Source organism: Oncorhynchus mykiss, chromosome 8, assembly GCF_013265735.2.
Source record: "Oncorhynchus mykiss isolate Arlee chromosome 8, USDA_OmykA_1.1, whole genome shotgun sequence".
Taxonomy (NCBI): Eukaryota; Metazoa; Chordata; class Actinopteri; order Salmoniformes; family Salmonidae; genus Oncorhynchus; species Oncorhynchus mykiss.
In genome coordinates, this window is record NC_048572.1 from 80416361 (window position 1) to 80434158 (window position 17798).

General features: G+C 42.4%; 1 protein-coding gene across 1 annotated transcript in view; it reads right to left on the reverse strand.

Moving 5' to 3' along the window:
• Positions 1-8611: 8611 nt before the first annotated feature.
• klhl24a (kelch-like family member 24a) overlaps positions 8612-17798 on the reverse strand; it is a 56076-nt gene continuing 46889 nt past the window's right edge. The window contains exons 6-8 of the mRNA XM_021613995.2: positions 16788-16976; positions 10062-10250; positions 8612-9768 (exon numbers count right to left, since the gene is read on the reverse strand). Coding sequence (XP_021469670.1) covers positions 9565-9768; positions 10062-10250; positions 16788-16976 — 582 coding nt within the window. The 3' untranslated portion in view covers positions 8612-9564. The remainder of the gene's footprint in view (positions 9769-10061; positions 10251-16787; positions 16977-17798) is intronic.

The following is a 17798-nucleotide window of genomic DNA, read 5'->3' on the forward strand; positions in this document are numbered from 1 at the left end:
CATATCTAGCTAGCTATCAGAATAACAACATAGCTAGCTACCAGAATAACAACATAGCTAGCTAGCTATCAGAATAACAACATAGCTAGCTAGCTAGCAGAATAACAACATAGCTAGCTAGCTAGCAGAATAACAACATAGCTAGCTAGCTAGCTAGCTAGCAGAATAACAACATAGCTAGCTAGCAGAATAACAACGTAGCTAGCTACCCCGTGTTCGATAATTAACCCTACCTCACGCTCGTACAGGAGAAAGTTGCTACCTAGCTGAACGTGTGAAGTGATTGTGTTTGCAAGCAAGCATTTAGCCTGCTTATGTGGCTTGATAATTAATTCTGCGCGGTGCATTGAATGGTCGTTTTCATTTAAAGCTAGCTGACGTTTCGGTGTGTATGTAGCTAGAATCTCGAACTAGCTACCCACTTGGTAAACGCCTACACAGATGGGCCTTGCAATTCCTGCGACGAACCAGATGAGGGCGCTATAAAAACAGAATCTTAATTCAAATTGCACAGAATTAGGGCTGAAAAATTCCTGGAACTTTCAATGAATTCAGTTTATCCGGAAATCCTGGTTGGAGGTTCCGGATTTCCAACGTATTCCCTCTTGATACCAGGAACCCTCCAACCGAGGGAATTTATTGAACGTTCCTCGAATTCTGCAACACAGAGGGGTAGGCTGTCATTGTAAATAAGAATGTGTTCTTAACTGGCTTTACCAGTTAAATAAAAATACAATTAAAAATACAGTAACCTGCCCAACACTGTGTCTCAGTATCAGTATAATAATCTTAGCTTCATGCTGAAGAAATGGGTCAATTATTAACCTCATGGACATAAAATGTAGCTGATGTCATAACAAAGTTTAAAAAAACAGATCACACTTAATCAATTCTGTTATTGAAACATCTTTACTCATCGTTGGCCCTTTGCTTTCTGTCAAATTTTCAGTGTCAGAGTTACACACTTCAAATAGTTTGTGAACCACTATACAGTAGTCAAGGTGATCTATTTCGAAGAACATAGCCTGCTGTATTCATCAGTTTATCAAATAGTGGCTTGTGCCACATTTGTTTGGCACAGTAACCATAACAATATTTGAATGTCCTGAAATGACATGATGTACGCCAGAGAGAGAGATACATGTATATACATGTATAGATAAGGAAGTCTCTGGTTCATGACAGTGTGTGTGTGGTTGAGATGAAATGTGAGAAGAATCACAAGCTGGTGCCAAATATCTTCTTTCTATGCTGGATTTATTGGATCACAGTCATTCATTTGAAAGACAGCATTGCTGATTTGAAATTGAACCTGATAAACCTCTGAGCCACTGTTTCATTCTCCGTTATTAAATCCACGTGGGTTTGTTGCCATACAACCAGAGGAGAATGTCTGAGGTTTTCATTCGAGGTATGTGAAGTATGAGCAACGGTGTTATGCCAACCTTTAATAATAACCAAATGGCATTTTGTCAAACAGATAACATTCAGTCCTGCCACTACCTCTTAACTGATATGATACTGTTACAGTTAGTTGAAGGTTGTATACACAGAGTATGATAGGTCTATGTTTATGTATATGGTAATGTTACAGTTAGTTGAAGGTTGTATACACAGAGTATGATAGGTCTATGTTTATGTATATGGTACTGTTACAGTTAGTTGAAGGTTGTATACACAGAGTATGATAGGTCTATGTTTATGTATATGGTAATGTTACAGTTAGTTGAAGGTTGTATACACAGAGTATGATAGGTCTATGTTTATCGTACTGCTCCGCATCCGACCACAAGACGCTGCAGAGGGTAGTGCGTATGACCCAGTACCTCACTGGGGCCAAACTCCCTGCCATCAGGGCCTCTAAACCAGGCGGTGTCAGAGGACGCCCTAAAATTGTCAAAGACTCCAGACACCCAAGTCATAGACTGTTCTCTCTGCTACTGCACGCAAGCAGTACCGAAGCACCAAGTCTGGAACCAATAGGACCCTGAACAGCTTCCAAGCCATAAGGCTGCTAAATGGTTAGGTAAATAGTTAACCAAATAGCTACCTGGACTATCTGAATTGACCCTTTTTGCAAAACATTTTTTGGACTCGTCACATATGCTGCTGCTACTGTTTATTATCTATTCTGCTGCCTAGTCACTTTTTTCCTAGTTATATGTACATACAGTTAAGTCTGAAGTTTACATACACCTTAGCCAAATACATTTAGGTTTTTCACAATTCCTGACATTTAATTCTAGTAATAATTCTCTGTCTTAGGTCAGTTAGGATCACCACTTTTTTTTAAGAATGTGAAATGTCAGAATAACAGTAGAGAGAATGATTTATTTCAGCTTCTATTTCTTTCATCACATTCCCAGTGGGTCAGAAATGTACATGCACTCAATTAGTATTTGGTAGCATTGCCTTTAAATTATTTGACTTGGGTCAAACGTTTCAGGTAGTCTTCCACAAGCTTCTCACAATAAGTTGGATGAATTTTGGCCCATTCCTCCTGACAGAACGGGTGTAACTGAGTCAGGTTTGTAGGCCTCCTTGCTCACACACGCTTTTTCAGCTTTGCCAACAAATTTTCTATGGGATTGGGGTCAGGGCTTTGTAATGGCCACTCCAATACCTTGACTTTTTTGTCATTAAGCCATTTTGCCACAACTTTGGAAGTATGATTGGGGTCATTGTCCATTTGGAAGACCCATTTGCGACCAAGCTTTAACAATCTGACTGATGTCTTGAGATATTGGTTCAATATATCCACATTATTTTCCTCCCTCATGCGGCCATCTATTTTGTGAAGTGCACCAGTCCCTCCTGTAGCAAAGCACCCCCACAACATGATGCTGCCACCCCCGTGCTTCACGGTTGGGATGGTGATCTTTGGCTTGCAAGCCTCCCCGTTTTTCCTCCAAACTTAACGATGGTCATTATGGCCAAACAGTTCTAGTTTTCTTTCATCGGACCAGAGGACATTTCTCAAAAAATTACAATCTTTGTCCCCATGTGCATTTGCAAATGGTAGTCTGGCTTTTTTATGGCAGTTTTGGAGCAGTGGCTTCTTCCTTGCTGAGCGGCCTTTCAGGTTATGTCAATATAGGACTTGTTTTACTGTGGATATAGATACTTTTGCTGTTCTGGGATTGATTTACACTTTTCGCACCAAAGTATGTTCATCTCTAGGAGACAGAACGCGTCTTCTACCTGAGCAGTATGATGGCTGCGTGGTCCCATGGGGTTTATACTTGCGTACTATTGTTTGTACAGATGAACATGGTACCTTCAGGCGTTTGGAAATTGCTCCCATGAACCAGACTTGTGGAGGTCTACAATTTTTTGTCTTGGCTGATTTCTTCTGATTTTCCCATGTCAAGCAAAGAGGCACTGGGTTTGAAGGTAGGCCTTGAAATACATCCACAGGTACACCTCCAATTGACAGCTCCAATCAGAATCCATGACATAATTTTCTGGAATTTTCCAAGCTGTTTAAAGGCACAGTCAACTTAGTATATGTAAACTTCTGACCCACTGGAATTGTGATACAGTGAATTATAAGTGAAATAATCTGTCTGTTAGCAATTGTTGGAGAAATGTCTTGTGTCATGGACAAAGTAGATTTCCTAACCGACTTGCCAAATCTATAGTTTGTTAACAAGAAATGTGTGGAGTGGTTGAAAAACAAGTTTTAATGACTCCAACCTAAGGGTATGTAAACTTCTGACTTCAACTGTATCTACCTCAATGACCTTGAACCCCTGCCCATCGACTGGGTACTGTTACCCCGTGTATATAATTATCTTTACTCATCGCGTATTTATTAATTAATAGGTTTTTTACTTTTCTGTTATGTCTCTATTTTCTTTCTCTCTGCATTGTTGGGAAGAGCCTGTAAGAAAACAAATAAAAACCATAGGCACAGATCTAGGATGAGATCACCCCCATCCTATCCTAGGGGTGTATTGCGGTGAGGGCTAGGGTGGATCAGAGCCAGATGGCTCTGGGGTGGATGGGACTCAAAACTGACCTTAGATCAGTGCCTAGGGACAACTTCATCCTATCCATGAATTCCATCATCACACTAGCATGGATGCCAGTCTGTCTCTGCTCTCTTGCCAACTGCTGATTGAATTGCCAAGCCAAACATTGTTTGACATGACAATCAGTGGAATGATAGCTAAACAGACCGGTACCACGGCTATCGTCACACCACCTGTTGTAGCCAATCTCCAGTCTCTGCCAGCACAACAGATGGTTTCCCCTGGGTTTATCAACATATGCCTTCACATGTGTAGCCTACACTCTTAGAAAAAACGGTGCTATCTAAAACCTAAAATGGTTCATTGGCTGTCTCCTTAAGATAACTCTTTGAAGAATAATTTTTGGTTCGAGGTAAAACACTTCTGGTTCCAGTTAGAACCCTTCGGGATTCCATTTAGAACCGTTTCCACAGATTGTTCTACATGGAAGCCGAAAGGGTTCTACCTGGGACCAAAAAAGGTTATCTTATGGGGACAGCTGGGGAACCCTTTTGGAGCCCTTTTTCTGAGAGTGTACAGCTCTACATGTGTAGCCTATGTGAAAATGCCAAGAACAAAGCAGATACCCATGAACAAAGCCTCAGTCTAAAGCCACAATAAAACACTTTTCCAAAGTAGTGGAATTATTCTCTGGAATCTTGAACGAGTCATCATTTGATTAAAGTGGGCTAAGGCAATTCCATTTAACAACTCCCCAGGTAAACATTCCACACCGACAATACTGTAATAACCACCCTGTACCGTGTGTAATAGTAGTGTCTATTCCTTTGGAATCTCCTCTGCGTTCCAGGCTATAGGTTTAGTGGGGTGGTAGACAGACACGTATCTTTACATGCTTCCAATCACTGTGATTATAAGACTAGTGTATGTCTTGTTTTATCTAATACAGTGGCACTATATCATGGTATTGCTGCCATTCATGTTTTAAGCTATGGTGTTTTAAATATTGTATTGCAATATATCATAGAACTGTACACCAAGTTCATTATAAAGAATAACTTTATTGATGCTTCATTTACACAAGTGAGCAATTACAGTCTGATATACTGTAGCTCAGACAGTCCAAGTTACTTTTCAGCGACAAAACAGAAGAACAAAAGATTCAAACAACACATCATACATACTTTAATCCAATATTGGCTTATTCCATTATGGTATAAAGGACTGCATTCTCCAGACAGTACTGCCCCCCCCCCCATCTTGTACACAAGTACTTTAGACTGCACTAGTTCATCAAATCCACAGTTGAAATCCAGGTTCCCATAGAAGCAGGTTCAAAACAACGTCACCTTAGGGATTTGATCTGAGCCGAAGGCCTAACGCTGCATTCACATCCATCAATCACTTCTCCCCTGTCCAGGCCTTGCCCACTGAGAGTCATCCAAAATAGAGTAGAGACCATTTGCATGGGACAGATTGTCATAAACAAGCATCCCGCAATCACACACAATCCTAACCCTTATCCCAGCACTCACCGCAATAACAGCTATAGAAAGAGTAAGAATATGATCAGAACAAAAGGATAATCTCAACAAGGCAGAAACATGAAAACCTCTGCACTGCTAACAATGAAAAACATAAATCATGGTGATACATAGACATGAGGACAATGTTGTTTTGTCCTGTTATGGTAAATACTCAATGAAGTCACAGACGCACTCACACACTCTTTCTCTCGCCTGCCAGCCTCCTCTGGTTGTGTTGCCATTGAGTTAAAACCCTGAGCTAGGAATTCTGGGAGAGAATGAGGTTACACTTGAGGGGTTCTGAAGAATTCCAACATTCCTCTAATCCAATATTGCTTCCGGTGGTTTACCACTGTGAATTTCACACAAAAATCAAATCAGCCATCCACATGAATGTCTGGAATGTAGATTAAGCCAACAAGCATGTCATTTCACTTTGATTAACAGATCCAGATATATCCTAATATTATTCTATTGCATCTTACACTTCTTTTGTTTAAATTTAGATAACATTTTATTTAGTAAAATCCTAATTGAGTAACAAAACCGTCCCTTACCCATTGCCCAATAACGGCGTGCATCCCCCCTCCCCCATTCTCTCTCCCTGTGTTGATCTTCATCTCACATGTTATAGTTGTGCTATTTGTGAGGAATCAGAGAAACAGCAGCACAGACCAGTAGGAGTTGCTGACTGGCTCCATTCACCATACTCACATACGTCACATGAAAGCAAAGAACATTTACTGATACAGTAAACAAAGAAAATTTAAAATCATATTTACATTGTGATATTTTCAATTTCACTCTACATATAATAGTGAAAGTGCACAAATGGGGCTCTCGGATACAAAAAGACACAATCAACAAAAACAGATACATTTAAATCAAAATGGAGTAAATAAAAAGGCTTAAAGTTACCCAATTCACAGCAATACATCTATTCTAATGACACCTAAAGTAAAAGGAGACTTTTACTGACCAGAATCAACACAAAGACATTTCTGCCGTCACACCTGCCAATCCATCATATCCTGTGTGAGGTAATACACTGGCGTCAGTGTATTACCCGAGCAGACGGCACACACCTGGAGGTCACCGTGGTTACCCCGAGCTACACTTGTGTACATGAGCTGTACATTACGTGAGTATACAGGTGAGAGGTGACACCGTCTACGTATGGCACAGAGTTCTATAGAATTTGCAAACATGAAGCAAGGCCACTGGGTAAGCGGCACAATAGCAAACAGTCTATTATGACGCAACGCGGTTTACATATGGTAAAAGTCACATGATATACTGTACCAGTCATTCAGAACAGTCTTGATATACAAAGACATCTGAAATTGATTAAATCACCCACACACCCAACATCCAGATCAACTATCCAAACACATGGAGCAACAAGCACACAGGTAAAGCTACACCAGTACAAATATCCAATGGTAAAAAAAGACTAAATATAATTTAATAAATTCCAAAATAAAAAAAATGTCTGTGTGTGTGTTTATTTGTGTGTGTATATAGGTACACTACCGTTCAAATGTTTGGGTCCACTTAGGTCTTTTGTTTTCCATGAAATTCATACATGAAATGAGATATGGATTTTTCTTTGCAACTCTGCCTAGAAGGCCAGCATCCTGGAGTCACCTCTTTACTGTTGATGTTGAGACTGGTGTTTTGCCGGTAATATTCAATGATGCTGCCAGTTTAGGACTTGTGAGGTGTTTGTTTCTCAAACTAGACACTCTAATGTACTTGTCCTACTGCTCAGTTGTGCACCGGGGCCTCCCACTCCTCTTTCTATTCTGGTTAGGGCCAGTTTGTGCTGTTCTGTGAAGGGAGTAGTACACAGCATTGTACGAGATCTTCAGTTTCTTGGCAATTTCTCGCATGGAATAGCCTTCATTTCTCAGAACAAGAATAGACTGACGAGTTTCAGAAGAAAGTTTTGTTTCTGGCCATTTTGAGCCTGTAATCGAACCCACAAATGCTGATGCTCCAGATACTCAACTAGTTTAAAGAAGGCCAGTTTCATTGATTTTTTAATCAGAACGACTGTTTTCAGCTGTGCTAACGTAATTGCAAAAGGGTTTTCTAATGATAATTTAGCATTTTAAAATGATAAACTTGGATTAGCTAACACAGTGTGCCATTGGAACACAGGAGTGATGGTTGCTTATAATGGTCCTCTGTACACCTATGTAGATATTCCATTAAAAATCTGCCGTTTCCAGCTACAATAGTCATTTACAACATTAACAATGTCTACACTGTATTTCTGATCAATTTGATGCTATTTTAATGGACATTTGTAAGTGAGCCCAAACCTTTAAACGGTAGTGTATGTGTGTACCAAAGATTAAAGGGAGGGCGACCGGGAAAGATGATGAAAATGTAAGAGGTAGGATATGAGGAGAAAAGAGATGATAAGGAAACAGGAAGTAGAGGGAAGCTCTGACAGGAAATGGAAATAGGAGAGAGCAGATTCATAGTTCAGACCACAGCAGGAGGAAAGGAGCAGAGACAACAGCAAAGGTTCTGGCTGCGTCCCAATGCTCTCATATGGCCTCCTTTCCTTGCCTCCTTTCAATCATGTAATTGACAATGGAAGTAAGACATTTCATACTATTTGGACATGGCCTCTTTTTCCAATCAGCTATTAAAATATATACAGTACCAGTCAAAAGTTTGGGCACACCTACTAATTTCAGGGTTTTTCTTAATTTGTACTATTGTCTACACTGTAGAATAATAATGAAGACATCAAAACTATGAAATAACACATATATAATCATGTAGTGACACAAAAAGTGTTACACAAATCAAAATTTATTTTTGGGGCCTTTTAGCAAATAGGGCTATATTTTGTATACCGCCCCTGCCTTGTCACAACATAACTGATTGTCTCAAATGCATTAAGAAGGAAAAAAATCTACAAATTAACACACCTGTTAATTGAAATGCATTCCAGGTGACTACTTCATGATGTTGGTTGAGAGAATACCAAGAGTGTACAAAGCTGTCATCAAGGCAAAGGGTGGCTACTTTGAAGAATCTCAAATATAAAATATATTTAGATTTGTTTAACACTTTTTTTGGTTACTACATGATTCCATATGTGTCATTTCATAGTTTTGATGTCTTCACTATTATTCTACAATGTAGAAAATAGTAAAAATAAAGAACAACTCTTGAATGAGCAGGTGTGTCCAAACTTTTGACTGGTACTGTATAATTATACCGAACAATCACTGCAAATCAAATTGAAGTCATGAAACTCAGTTCGACCACATTCTTAACCTCTAGCTTCCATCCTTACCCTCTGGGCTTCCAGGTAAAAGGACTCCCATTCATTCCATGATGCATGTACTGTTACAAGTTTCCATGATACTATCAAGTGATTTTAAGGCCATTTTAAGACAGTTGGAATACAGCCAATGGAGTGATGAGTATAACTCTTTGCCTTTTAAAACCCTTCCTGTACCACCCCCAGGTCAATCAGAGCCAGGTTCCAATGCATTTCTCTCAAGTCTGAATCAGTGCTTTGTTCTTGATTACTATCACCATTCCCTGTCAGCACCTGACAACATACATCATCTCGAAAAGCAACACTTTGTGTACATTCAAAGACCAGAATCTCTGGTTCTTAGGAAGAGCAGCTGAGGAGCTGCTACTGGCCCAGGAATGCCCACAGCCTACACACTGACGGTCTGTGATTTGGTTCTCCAGAAAACAACAACAGACAGAGATGGATCTGCAGTAGCATAGCAGGAATTCCATGATACCAACCACAGAGAGAGTTGCTACATAGGCCAATGAGCAAATCATTTAATCAGAAACTGGGGCTGTAGGTGGTCTGAATTTCTAAACAAGTTGCTTCTTGAGATGAATAAAGAATGTGTATGTGTGAGTGGGGTGATTATGCGTGCATGTCTGCTTGCAGCATTTTTAAAGAGAGTGTCTCAATACATATTTTTGTCCAGTGTATCTGAAAGCGTGATTATGTATACGCCGGTGTGTGTGTGTGTGTTTCTGTGTGTGTGTGTGTGTGTGTGTGTGTGGGGTCAGGGCCGGTGGAGGAACTTCTCGTTGTAACGGTGGATGGTGACACAGCCGTGGTAGGAGATGGGGCGAGGCATGGCGGCCACCCCGGTGATGATGCCTGTTGCCGGGTCGTAACACAGGATGGTGTCTGAGGCCTCGCCGTTCTCACCCCGCCCACCCAGGATGAAGATCTTCCCATTACACACAGACATGCCACAGCTCTCCTGGAGAGAGAGAGAGAGACCGAGAGAGAGAGAGAGAGAGAGAGAGAGACCAAGACAGAGAGACAGAGAGAGAGAGAGAGAGAAAGAGAAAGAAAGAGAAAGAGAGAGAGAGAGAAAGAGAGCGGGGAAATGGTCCTCATCACTGTTGCCTCCTTTTTTTGGGGTGAAATCAAAAATCTCCTGTTATAATGTAATGTGAACACTGTATTTGTTTTCATAAACTATTGTTACCTCATAGCAGCTCTGAAGTTGAAATGAAAGTCTCCCAGTACCATAGCTGATGTCATCATTACCTGTTTGCTGAAGGTGTGCACCACGTGCATCCAGTAGTCCTCTGCAGGGTCGTAGCAGAAAATGGACTTGGTGAGACCTCCTGACACATAGATCAGGTTGTTCAGGGAGACTGCCGTGATGCAGCGCTTCGCGATGGGGATGCTTGCCCTTAGTGCCCAGGTGTCTTCCTCTGGGTCGTAGCACTGAACCTAGAGAGATCACGTGGATTAATGATCGATTCATTATGGTAGGTTCCAAAACTGTGGTTTGAAAGGTATAGCTGTGCAAGGATACATGGACTCAGAGCATAACACATGAAAACATTATGCAGTACAACAATTTATTTCCTACTTGGATCTTGGAAACACTTGGAACATGCAGAAACATTGGACAGAAAGATTGTACAAGTCAGATATATGGAATTGGACATGTTAACACATATACATCTCAGTTTAATCAATAATAATAATATTTCAGTTGACCTATTTTCTTATCCTTTCAGTGGTGGAAAGTATTACGGCAAGATATGCAAAACACTATGAGGGCTCCTGGCCAAACCATCCCTCCCTCCCTCCCCTTCTTTCTCTTCCTGCCTGTTTTTTCTCACTTTAACGGTCATAAACAGAGCAGGTGCTTTAAATACTTTTTACAGCTGGCCCATCTAGCGGAAATGGCTCAGTTCTGCCTGGCTCAGTTCTGCCAGAGCAAGATCCATGACAATAAATATCAACCTGCAATGCAAAGGGGCGGCTAGGACAAGAGACAAATTAAACTATAGGAAATGTGACCATTTTATAGGACAGGAGACAAATTAAACTATAGGAAATGTGACAATTTTCTAGGACAGGAGACAAATTAAACTATAGGAAATGTGACCATTTTCTAGGACAGGAGACAAATTAAACTATAGGAAATGTGACCATTTTCTAGGACAGGAGACAAATTAAACTACAGGAAATGTGACCATTTTCTAGGACAGGAGACAAATTAAACTATAGGAAATGTGACCATTTTCTAGGACAGGAGACAAATTAAACTATAGGAAATGTGACAATTTTCTAGGACAGGAGACAAATTAAACTATAGGAAATGTGACAATTTTCTAGGACAGGAGACAAATTAAACTATAGGAAATGTGACAATTTTCTAGGACAGGAGACAAAGGGGATTAGATAATGGTGACACGTTTTCTAGGAAAGGATACAAATGAGACTATAGGAAAGGTGACACATTTCAAGGAAAAGAGACAAAGGGGACTAGGAAAGGAAATTGAACTTTTAAAATACTATTAGAACAGAGCCCAAGTGTGATATCTGTCCTACCCGAGACAGAGCCATGCAGCCTTTGTCTGTGTCTGTGTTCCTTTATCAGACATCACCACTGGTTCCAAGAGGAGGAGAGAGAAAACCGACTGCCGCACGGACACCCAGGAGATATCACTGTCCTGGACCCGTGTCCATATCAGAGGAGGAGTGCTGATCTATGATCAGGTCCCCTGTCTTACTCATTATAATCAGAAAGGGAAAACTGATCCTAGATCAGTACTCCTAGTCTAAGACACTGTGTAAAAAACTAAACTTTGGTCATTTAGCAGACACTCTTATCCAGAGCGACTTACAGTAGAGAGTGCATACATTTTCATACTTTATTTCCCTTCTCTGTACTGGTTCCCTGAGGGAACTGAACCAAGCACCTTACTCCAACTGAGCCACACAGGACTATATCTCTGAGGGACTGTACCTCATTGATGCCATAGGGGTGCCCCTTAGATAGGGGGTATCAAAAGGGAGATAAAAAAACAACATCCTGTATGTCAGGAAAGCCCTGTCTGTTCTGTGTACATTTGATATACATTAAAAGCTGTCTCCATAGGAGAACCCTTTCTGGTTCCATGTAGACCCAAGTGTTCAACCTGGAACCAAAAAGCTATAGGGAGGTGTTGTGATTTTATCTAGTCCTCTGTCCTCCAGCTATAGGGATTCGCTGTACACTACTTGAACTGGATTAACAGCCACCTTATTCAACCCATGTGTTGTAATATCAGTCAGAGGGTTATTAGAGACCCATGTGTTGTAATATCAGTCAGAGGGTTATTAGAGACCCATGTGTTGTAATATCAGTCAGAGGGTTATTAGAGACCCATGTGTTGTAATATCAGTCAGAGGGTTATTAGAGACCCATGTGTTGTAATATCAGTCAGAGGGTTATTAGAGAACCATGTGTTGTAATATCAGTCAGGAAGTTATTAGAGAGTGTTATTGGAGAGATGTATAGGATAGGTGCAAATCTCACAAGTACATGATTCTATCTAACAATGTTTGAACATCTTGAAGAACGATCTGGCCTTAATAGCCATGTACTCTTATAATCTCCACCCGGCAGAGCCAGAGAAGGATTGGCCACCCCTGGTTCCTCTCTAGGTTTCTTCCTAAGTTCCTGCCTTTCTAGGGAGTTTTTCCTAGTTACCGTGGTTCTGCAACTACATTGCTTGCTGTTTGGGGTTTTAGGCAGGGTTTCTATATAAACCCTTTGACATCAGCTGATGGAAAAGGGCTTTATAAATACATTTATAAATACATCAATAAATTGATTTGATTGCTATAATCAGATTCCATCTTTACTGTTATGAATGATGGACAGGAGTGTTGGGGTTGGGTGGTTGTTAATGTATGTATTCTGTATATACAACTGTGATGAAGGACAGGGAATGGTGGTGGTGGTGGTGGGGTTGAAGGACAGGGAATGGTGGTGGGGTTGAAGGACAGGGAATGGTGGTGGTGGTGGGTTTGAAGGACAGGGAATGGTTGTGGTGGGGTTGAAGGACAGGGAATGGTGGTGGGGTTGAAAGACAGGGAATGGTGGTGGTGGTGGGTTTGAAGGACAGGGAATGGTTGTGGTGGGGTTGAAGGACAGGGAATGGTGGTGGGGTTGAAGGACAGGGAATGGTTGTGGTGGGGTTGAAGGACAGGGAATGGTGGTGGGGTTGAAGGACAGGGAATGGTGGTAGTGGTGCGGTTGAAGGACACGGAATGGTGGTGGTGGTGGGGTTGGGGTTGAAGGACAGGGAATGGTGGTGGTGGTGGGGTTGAAGGACAGGGAATAGTGGTGGGGTTGAAGGACAGGGAATGGTGGTGGGGTTGAAGGACAGGGAATGGTGGTGGGGTTGAAGGAAAGGGAATGGTGGTGGTGGTGGGGTTGAAGGACAGGGAATGATTGTGGTGGTGGTGGTGGTGGTGGGGTTGAAGGACATGGAATGGTGGTGGTGGGGTTGAAGGACAAGGAATGGTGGTGGTGGGGTTGAAGGACAGGGAATGATGGTGGTGGTGGGGTTGAAGGACAGGGAATGGTAGTGGGGTTGAAGGACAGGGAATGGTAGGTAGTGGGGTTGAAGGACAGGGAATGGTGGTGGGGTTGAAGGACAGGGAATGGTAGTGGGGTTGAAGGACAGGGAATGGTGGTGGGGTTGAAGGACAGGGAATGGTGGTGGGGTTGAAGGACAGGGAATGGTGGTGGTGGTGGGGTTGAAGGACAGTGAATGGTGGTGGTGGGGTTGAAGGACAGGGAATGGTGGTGCTGGTGGTGGGGTTGAAGGACAGGGAATGGTGGTGGTGGTGGGGTTGAAGGACGGGGTGGTGGGTTTGGGGGATTGTTGATGTACAGTTGAAGTCAGAAGTTTACATACATCTAAGCAAAATACATTTAAATTCAGTTTTTCACAATTCCTGACATTTAATCCTAGAAAATATTCCCTGATTTAGGTCAGTTAGGATCACCACTTTATTTTAAGAATAATAGTAGAGAGAATTATTTATTTATTTCAGCTTGTACTTCTTTCGTCCCAATCCCAGTGGGGATTGTTAAGAAGCAGTGCGACATACACTCAATTAGTATTTGGTAGCATTGCCTTTAAATTGTTTAACTTGGGTCAAAAGTTTCGGTTAGCCTTCCACAAGCTTCCCACGGCCTCCAGGGTGGCACAGTGGTTAAGGGCGCTGTACTGCAGCGCCAGCTGTGCCATCAGAGTCCCTGGGTTCGCGCCCAGGCTCTGTCGTAACCGGCCGCGACCGTGGGGCGACGCACAATTGGCCTAGCGTTGTACGGGTTAGGGAGGGCTTGGTCGGTAGGGATGTCCTTGTCTCACCACTCCTGTGGCGGGCCAGGCGCAGTGTGCGCTAACCAAGGTTGCCAGGTGCACGGTGTTTCCTCCGACACATTGGTGCGGCTGGCTTCCGGGTTGGAGGCCAACCTTCTGTTAAGAAGCAGTGCGGCTGGTTGGGTTGTGTATCGGGGGACGCATGACTTTCAACCTTCGTTTCTCCCGAGCCCGTACGGGAGTTGTAGCGATGAGACAAGATAGTAGCTACTACAACAATTGGATACCACGAAATTGGGGAGAAAAAAGGGGTAAAAAAAATAAAAATAAAAACACAAGCTTCCCACAATAAGTTGGGTGAATTTTGGCCCATTCCTCCTGACAGAGTCAGGCTTGCTCGCACACGCTTTTTCAGTTCTGTCAACACATTTTCTATGGGATTGAGGTCAGGGACACTCCAATACCATTTTGCCACAACTTTGGAAGTGTGCTTGGGGTCATTGTCCATTTGGAAGACCCATTTACGACCAAGCTTTAACTTCCTGACTGATGTCTTGAGATGTTGCTTCAATATATATCCTTTTCCTTCCTCATTTTTTTTAGTTAGTTGAGGACAAGTTCTCATTTACAACTGCGACCTGGCCAAGATAAAGCATAGCAATTTGACACAAACAACAACACAGTTACACATGGAATAAACAAAACATAATCAATAATACAGTAGAACAAAAGAAAACAAAAAGTCTATATACAGTGAGTGAAAATGAGGTAAGATAATGGAGTTAATTAAGGCAGTAAATAGGCCATGGTGGCGAAGTAATTACAATATAGCAATTGAAACACTGGAATGGTAGATGTGCAAAAGATGAATGTGCAAGTAGAGATGCTGGGGTGCAAAGTAGTTTGGCTTTCGAAGACCTTAGAAAGACAGGGTAGGATAGATATAGGTTTGTAGCAGTTTGGGTCTAGAGTGTCCCCCCCACTTTGAAGAGGGGGATGACCGCGGCAGCTTTCCAATCTTTGGGAATCTCAGACGATACGAAAGAGAGGTTGAACAGGCTAGTAATAGGGATTGCAACAATTTTGGCAGATAAGTTTAGAAAGAGAGTGTCCAGATTGTCTAGCCCGGCTGATTTGTAGGGGTCCAGATTTTGCAGCTCTTTCAGAACATCAGCTATCTGGATTTGGGTAAAGGAGAAATGGTGGGGGCTTTGGCGGGTTGCCATGGAGGGTGCCGGGCAGTTGACCGGGGTAGGGGTAGCCAGGTGGAAAGCATGGCCAGCCGTAGAGAAATGCTTATTGAAATTCTCAATTATAGTGGATTTATCGGTGGTGACAGTGTTTCTTAGCCTCAGAGCAGTGGGCAGCTGAGAGGAGGTGCTCTTACTCCATGGACTTTACAGTGTCCCAGAACTTTTTTGAGTTAGTACAACAGGATGCAAATTTCTGTTTGGAAAAGCTAGCCTTAGCTTTCCTAACTCTCTGTGTATATTTGTCCCTAACTTCTTGCATATCACAGGGGCTATTCGATGCTAATGCAGAACGCCACCGTCAATGTCATTCCAGGATACCCCGGCCTGGTCAATTAGAAAGGCCTGCTCGCAGAAGTGTTTTAGGGAGCGTTTGGCAGTGATGAGGGGTGGTTGTTTGGTCAAAGACCCATTACGGATGTAATCTATTTTGTAAAGTGCACCAGTCCCTCCTGCAGAAAAGCACACCCACAACATGATGCTGCCACCCCCGTGCTTCACGGTTGGGATGGTGTTCTTCGGCTTGCAAGCCTCCCCTTTTTCCTCCAAACATAACGATGGTCATTATGGACAAATAGTTAGATTTGTGTTTCATCAGGCCAGAGGATATTTCTCAAAAAATTACAATCTTTGTCCCCATGTGCAGTTGCAAACCATAGTCTGGCTTTTTATGGCGGTTTTGGAGCAGTGGCTTCTTCCTTGCTGAGCGGCCTTTCAGGTTATGTCAATATAGGACTTGTTTTACTGTGGATGTAGATACTTTTGTACCTGTTTCTTCCAGCATCATCAGAAGGTCCTTTGCTGTTGTTCTGGGATTGATTTACACTTTCGCACCAAAGTACGTTCATCTCTAGGAGACAGAACGCATCTCCTTCCAGAGCGGTATGGCGGCTGCGTGGTCCCATGGTGTTTACACTTTTGTACTATTGTTTGTTCAGATGAACGTGGTACCTTCAGGCGTTTGGAAATTGCTCCCAAGGATGAACCAGACTTGTCTGAGGTCTTGGCTGATTTATTTTTGCAAAGAGGCACTGAGGCACTGAGTGCAAAGAGGCACTGAGTTTGAAGGTAGGCCTTGAAATACATCCACAGGTATACCTCCAATTGACTCAAATTATGTCAATTAGCCTGTCAGAAGCTTCTAAAGCCATGACATCATTTTCTGGAATTTTCCAAGCTGTTTAAATGCACAGTCAACTTAGTGTTTGTAAACTTCTGACACACTGGAATTGTGATACAGTGAATTATGGAAAAAAACTAGTTTTAATGACTCCAACCTAAGTGTATGTAAACTTCTGACTTCAACTGTATATCAATGTGTATGGTTCTACCCACCTTTCCAGTTATCCATGTGTGTGGTTCTACCCACCTTGCCAGTTATCCATGTGTATAGGTCTACCCACCTTGTCAGAGCAAGTGTTGTCGTCCGGCCCTCCGCCAATGACAAAGAGTTTCCCAGCACAGCTGGACACGGCCGGGGAACTGACTGCCTCCTTCATGGGAGCCACCTCTGTCCAGCGGTTAGAGAAGGAGTCATAGCACTCCACACTGCTCAGACGACTCTGACCGTCATACCCTCCCACTGCATAGACCTATACAGATATACAATTACAGTGGTAAGACAAGACAATACTGACTACCATTTACATCACAGATGGGCAACTCAAGTCCTCAGGGGCCAGAACGGTGTCACTCTTTGTCCCCATTCCTAGCAAACACAGCTGATTAAACTAATTGCATTCTAAACTGAAGATTAGTGGATTATTGTATTGGAGTCAGTTGCGTTAGCTGGGGCTGGGACAAAAGTGTGACACCAATCAGGACCTGAGGACTGGAGTTGCCCATCCCTGATTTACATACACTATAATGTACATACACCTGTCTTAGGAACTCCCATGGCGAGGGTGTTTATCTGTGCACACACAATCCTGTTCAAATAGGCTTACTGTACTGACACATCCAACACACAGTGACACTGTCTGTGGCATAGAGACAGGTTTGTTTACAGGAAGCCACCAGCCCATGTGTGTGTCAAAAAAGCAGAGCATCTCTTTATTACGGACAGACCTCTACCCATCTTGACCATGACAGTGTTCAATCTAAGGTAACGGCAAGTAATTTAGCCTCTTCAACTTGTTCAACAGCCACACCATTCATTACCAGATTCAGCTGAGGTCTAGAACTTAGGAAACTATGCTCTTAGTTTTAAAGATGTTCAGGACCAGTTTGTTACTGGCAACCCATTCCAAAACAGGCAGCAACTCTTTGTTAAGGGTTTGAGTGACATCATTAGCTGTGGTTGCTGATGTTTTAATGCCAGTGGCAGGTCATTGATAAAAATAGAAAAGAGTAGAGGGCTTAGAAAGCTGCCCTGCGGTACACCACACTTTACATGTTTGACATTAGAGAAGCTT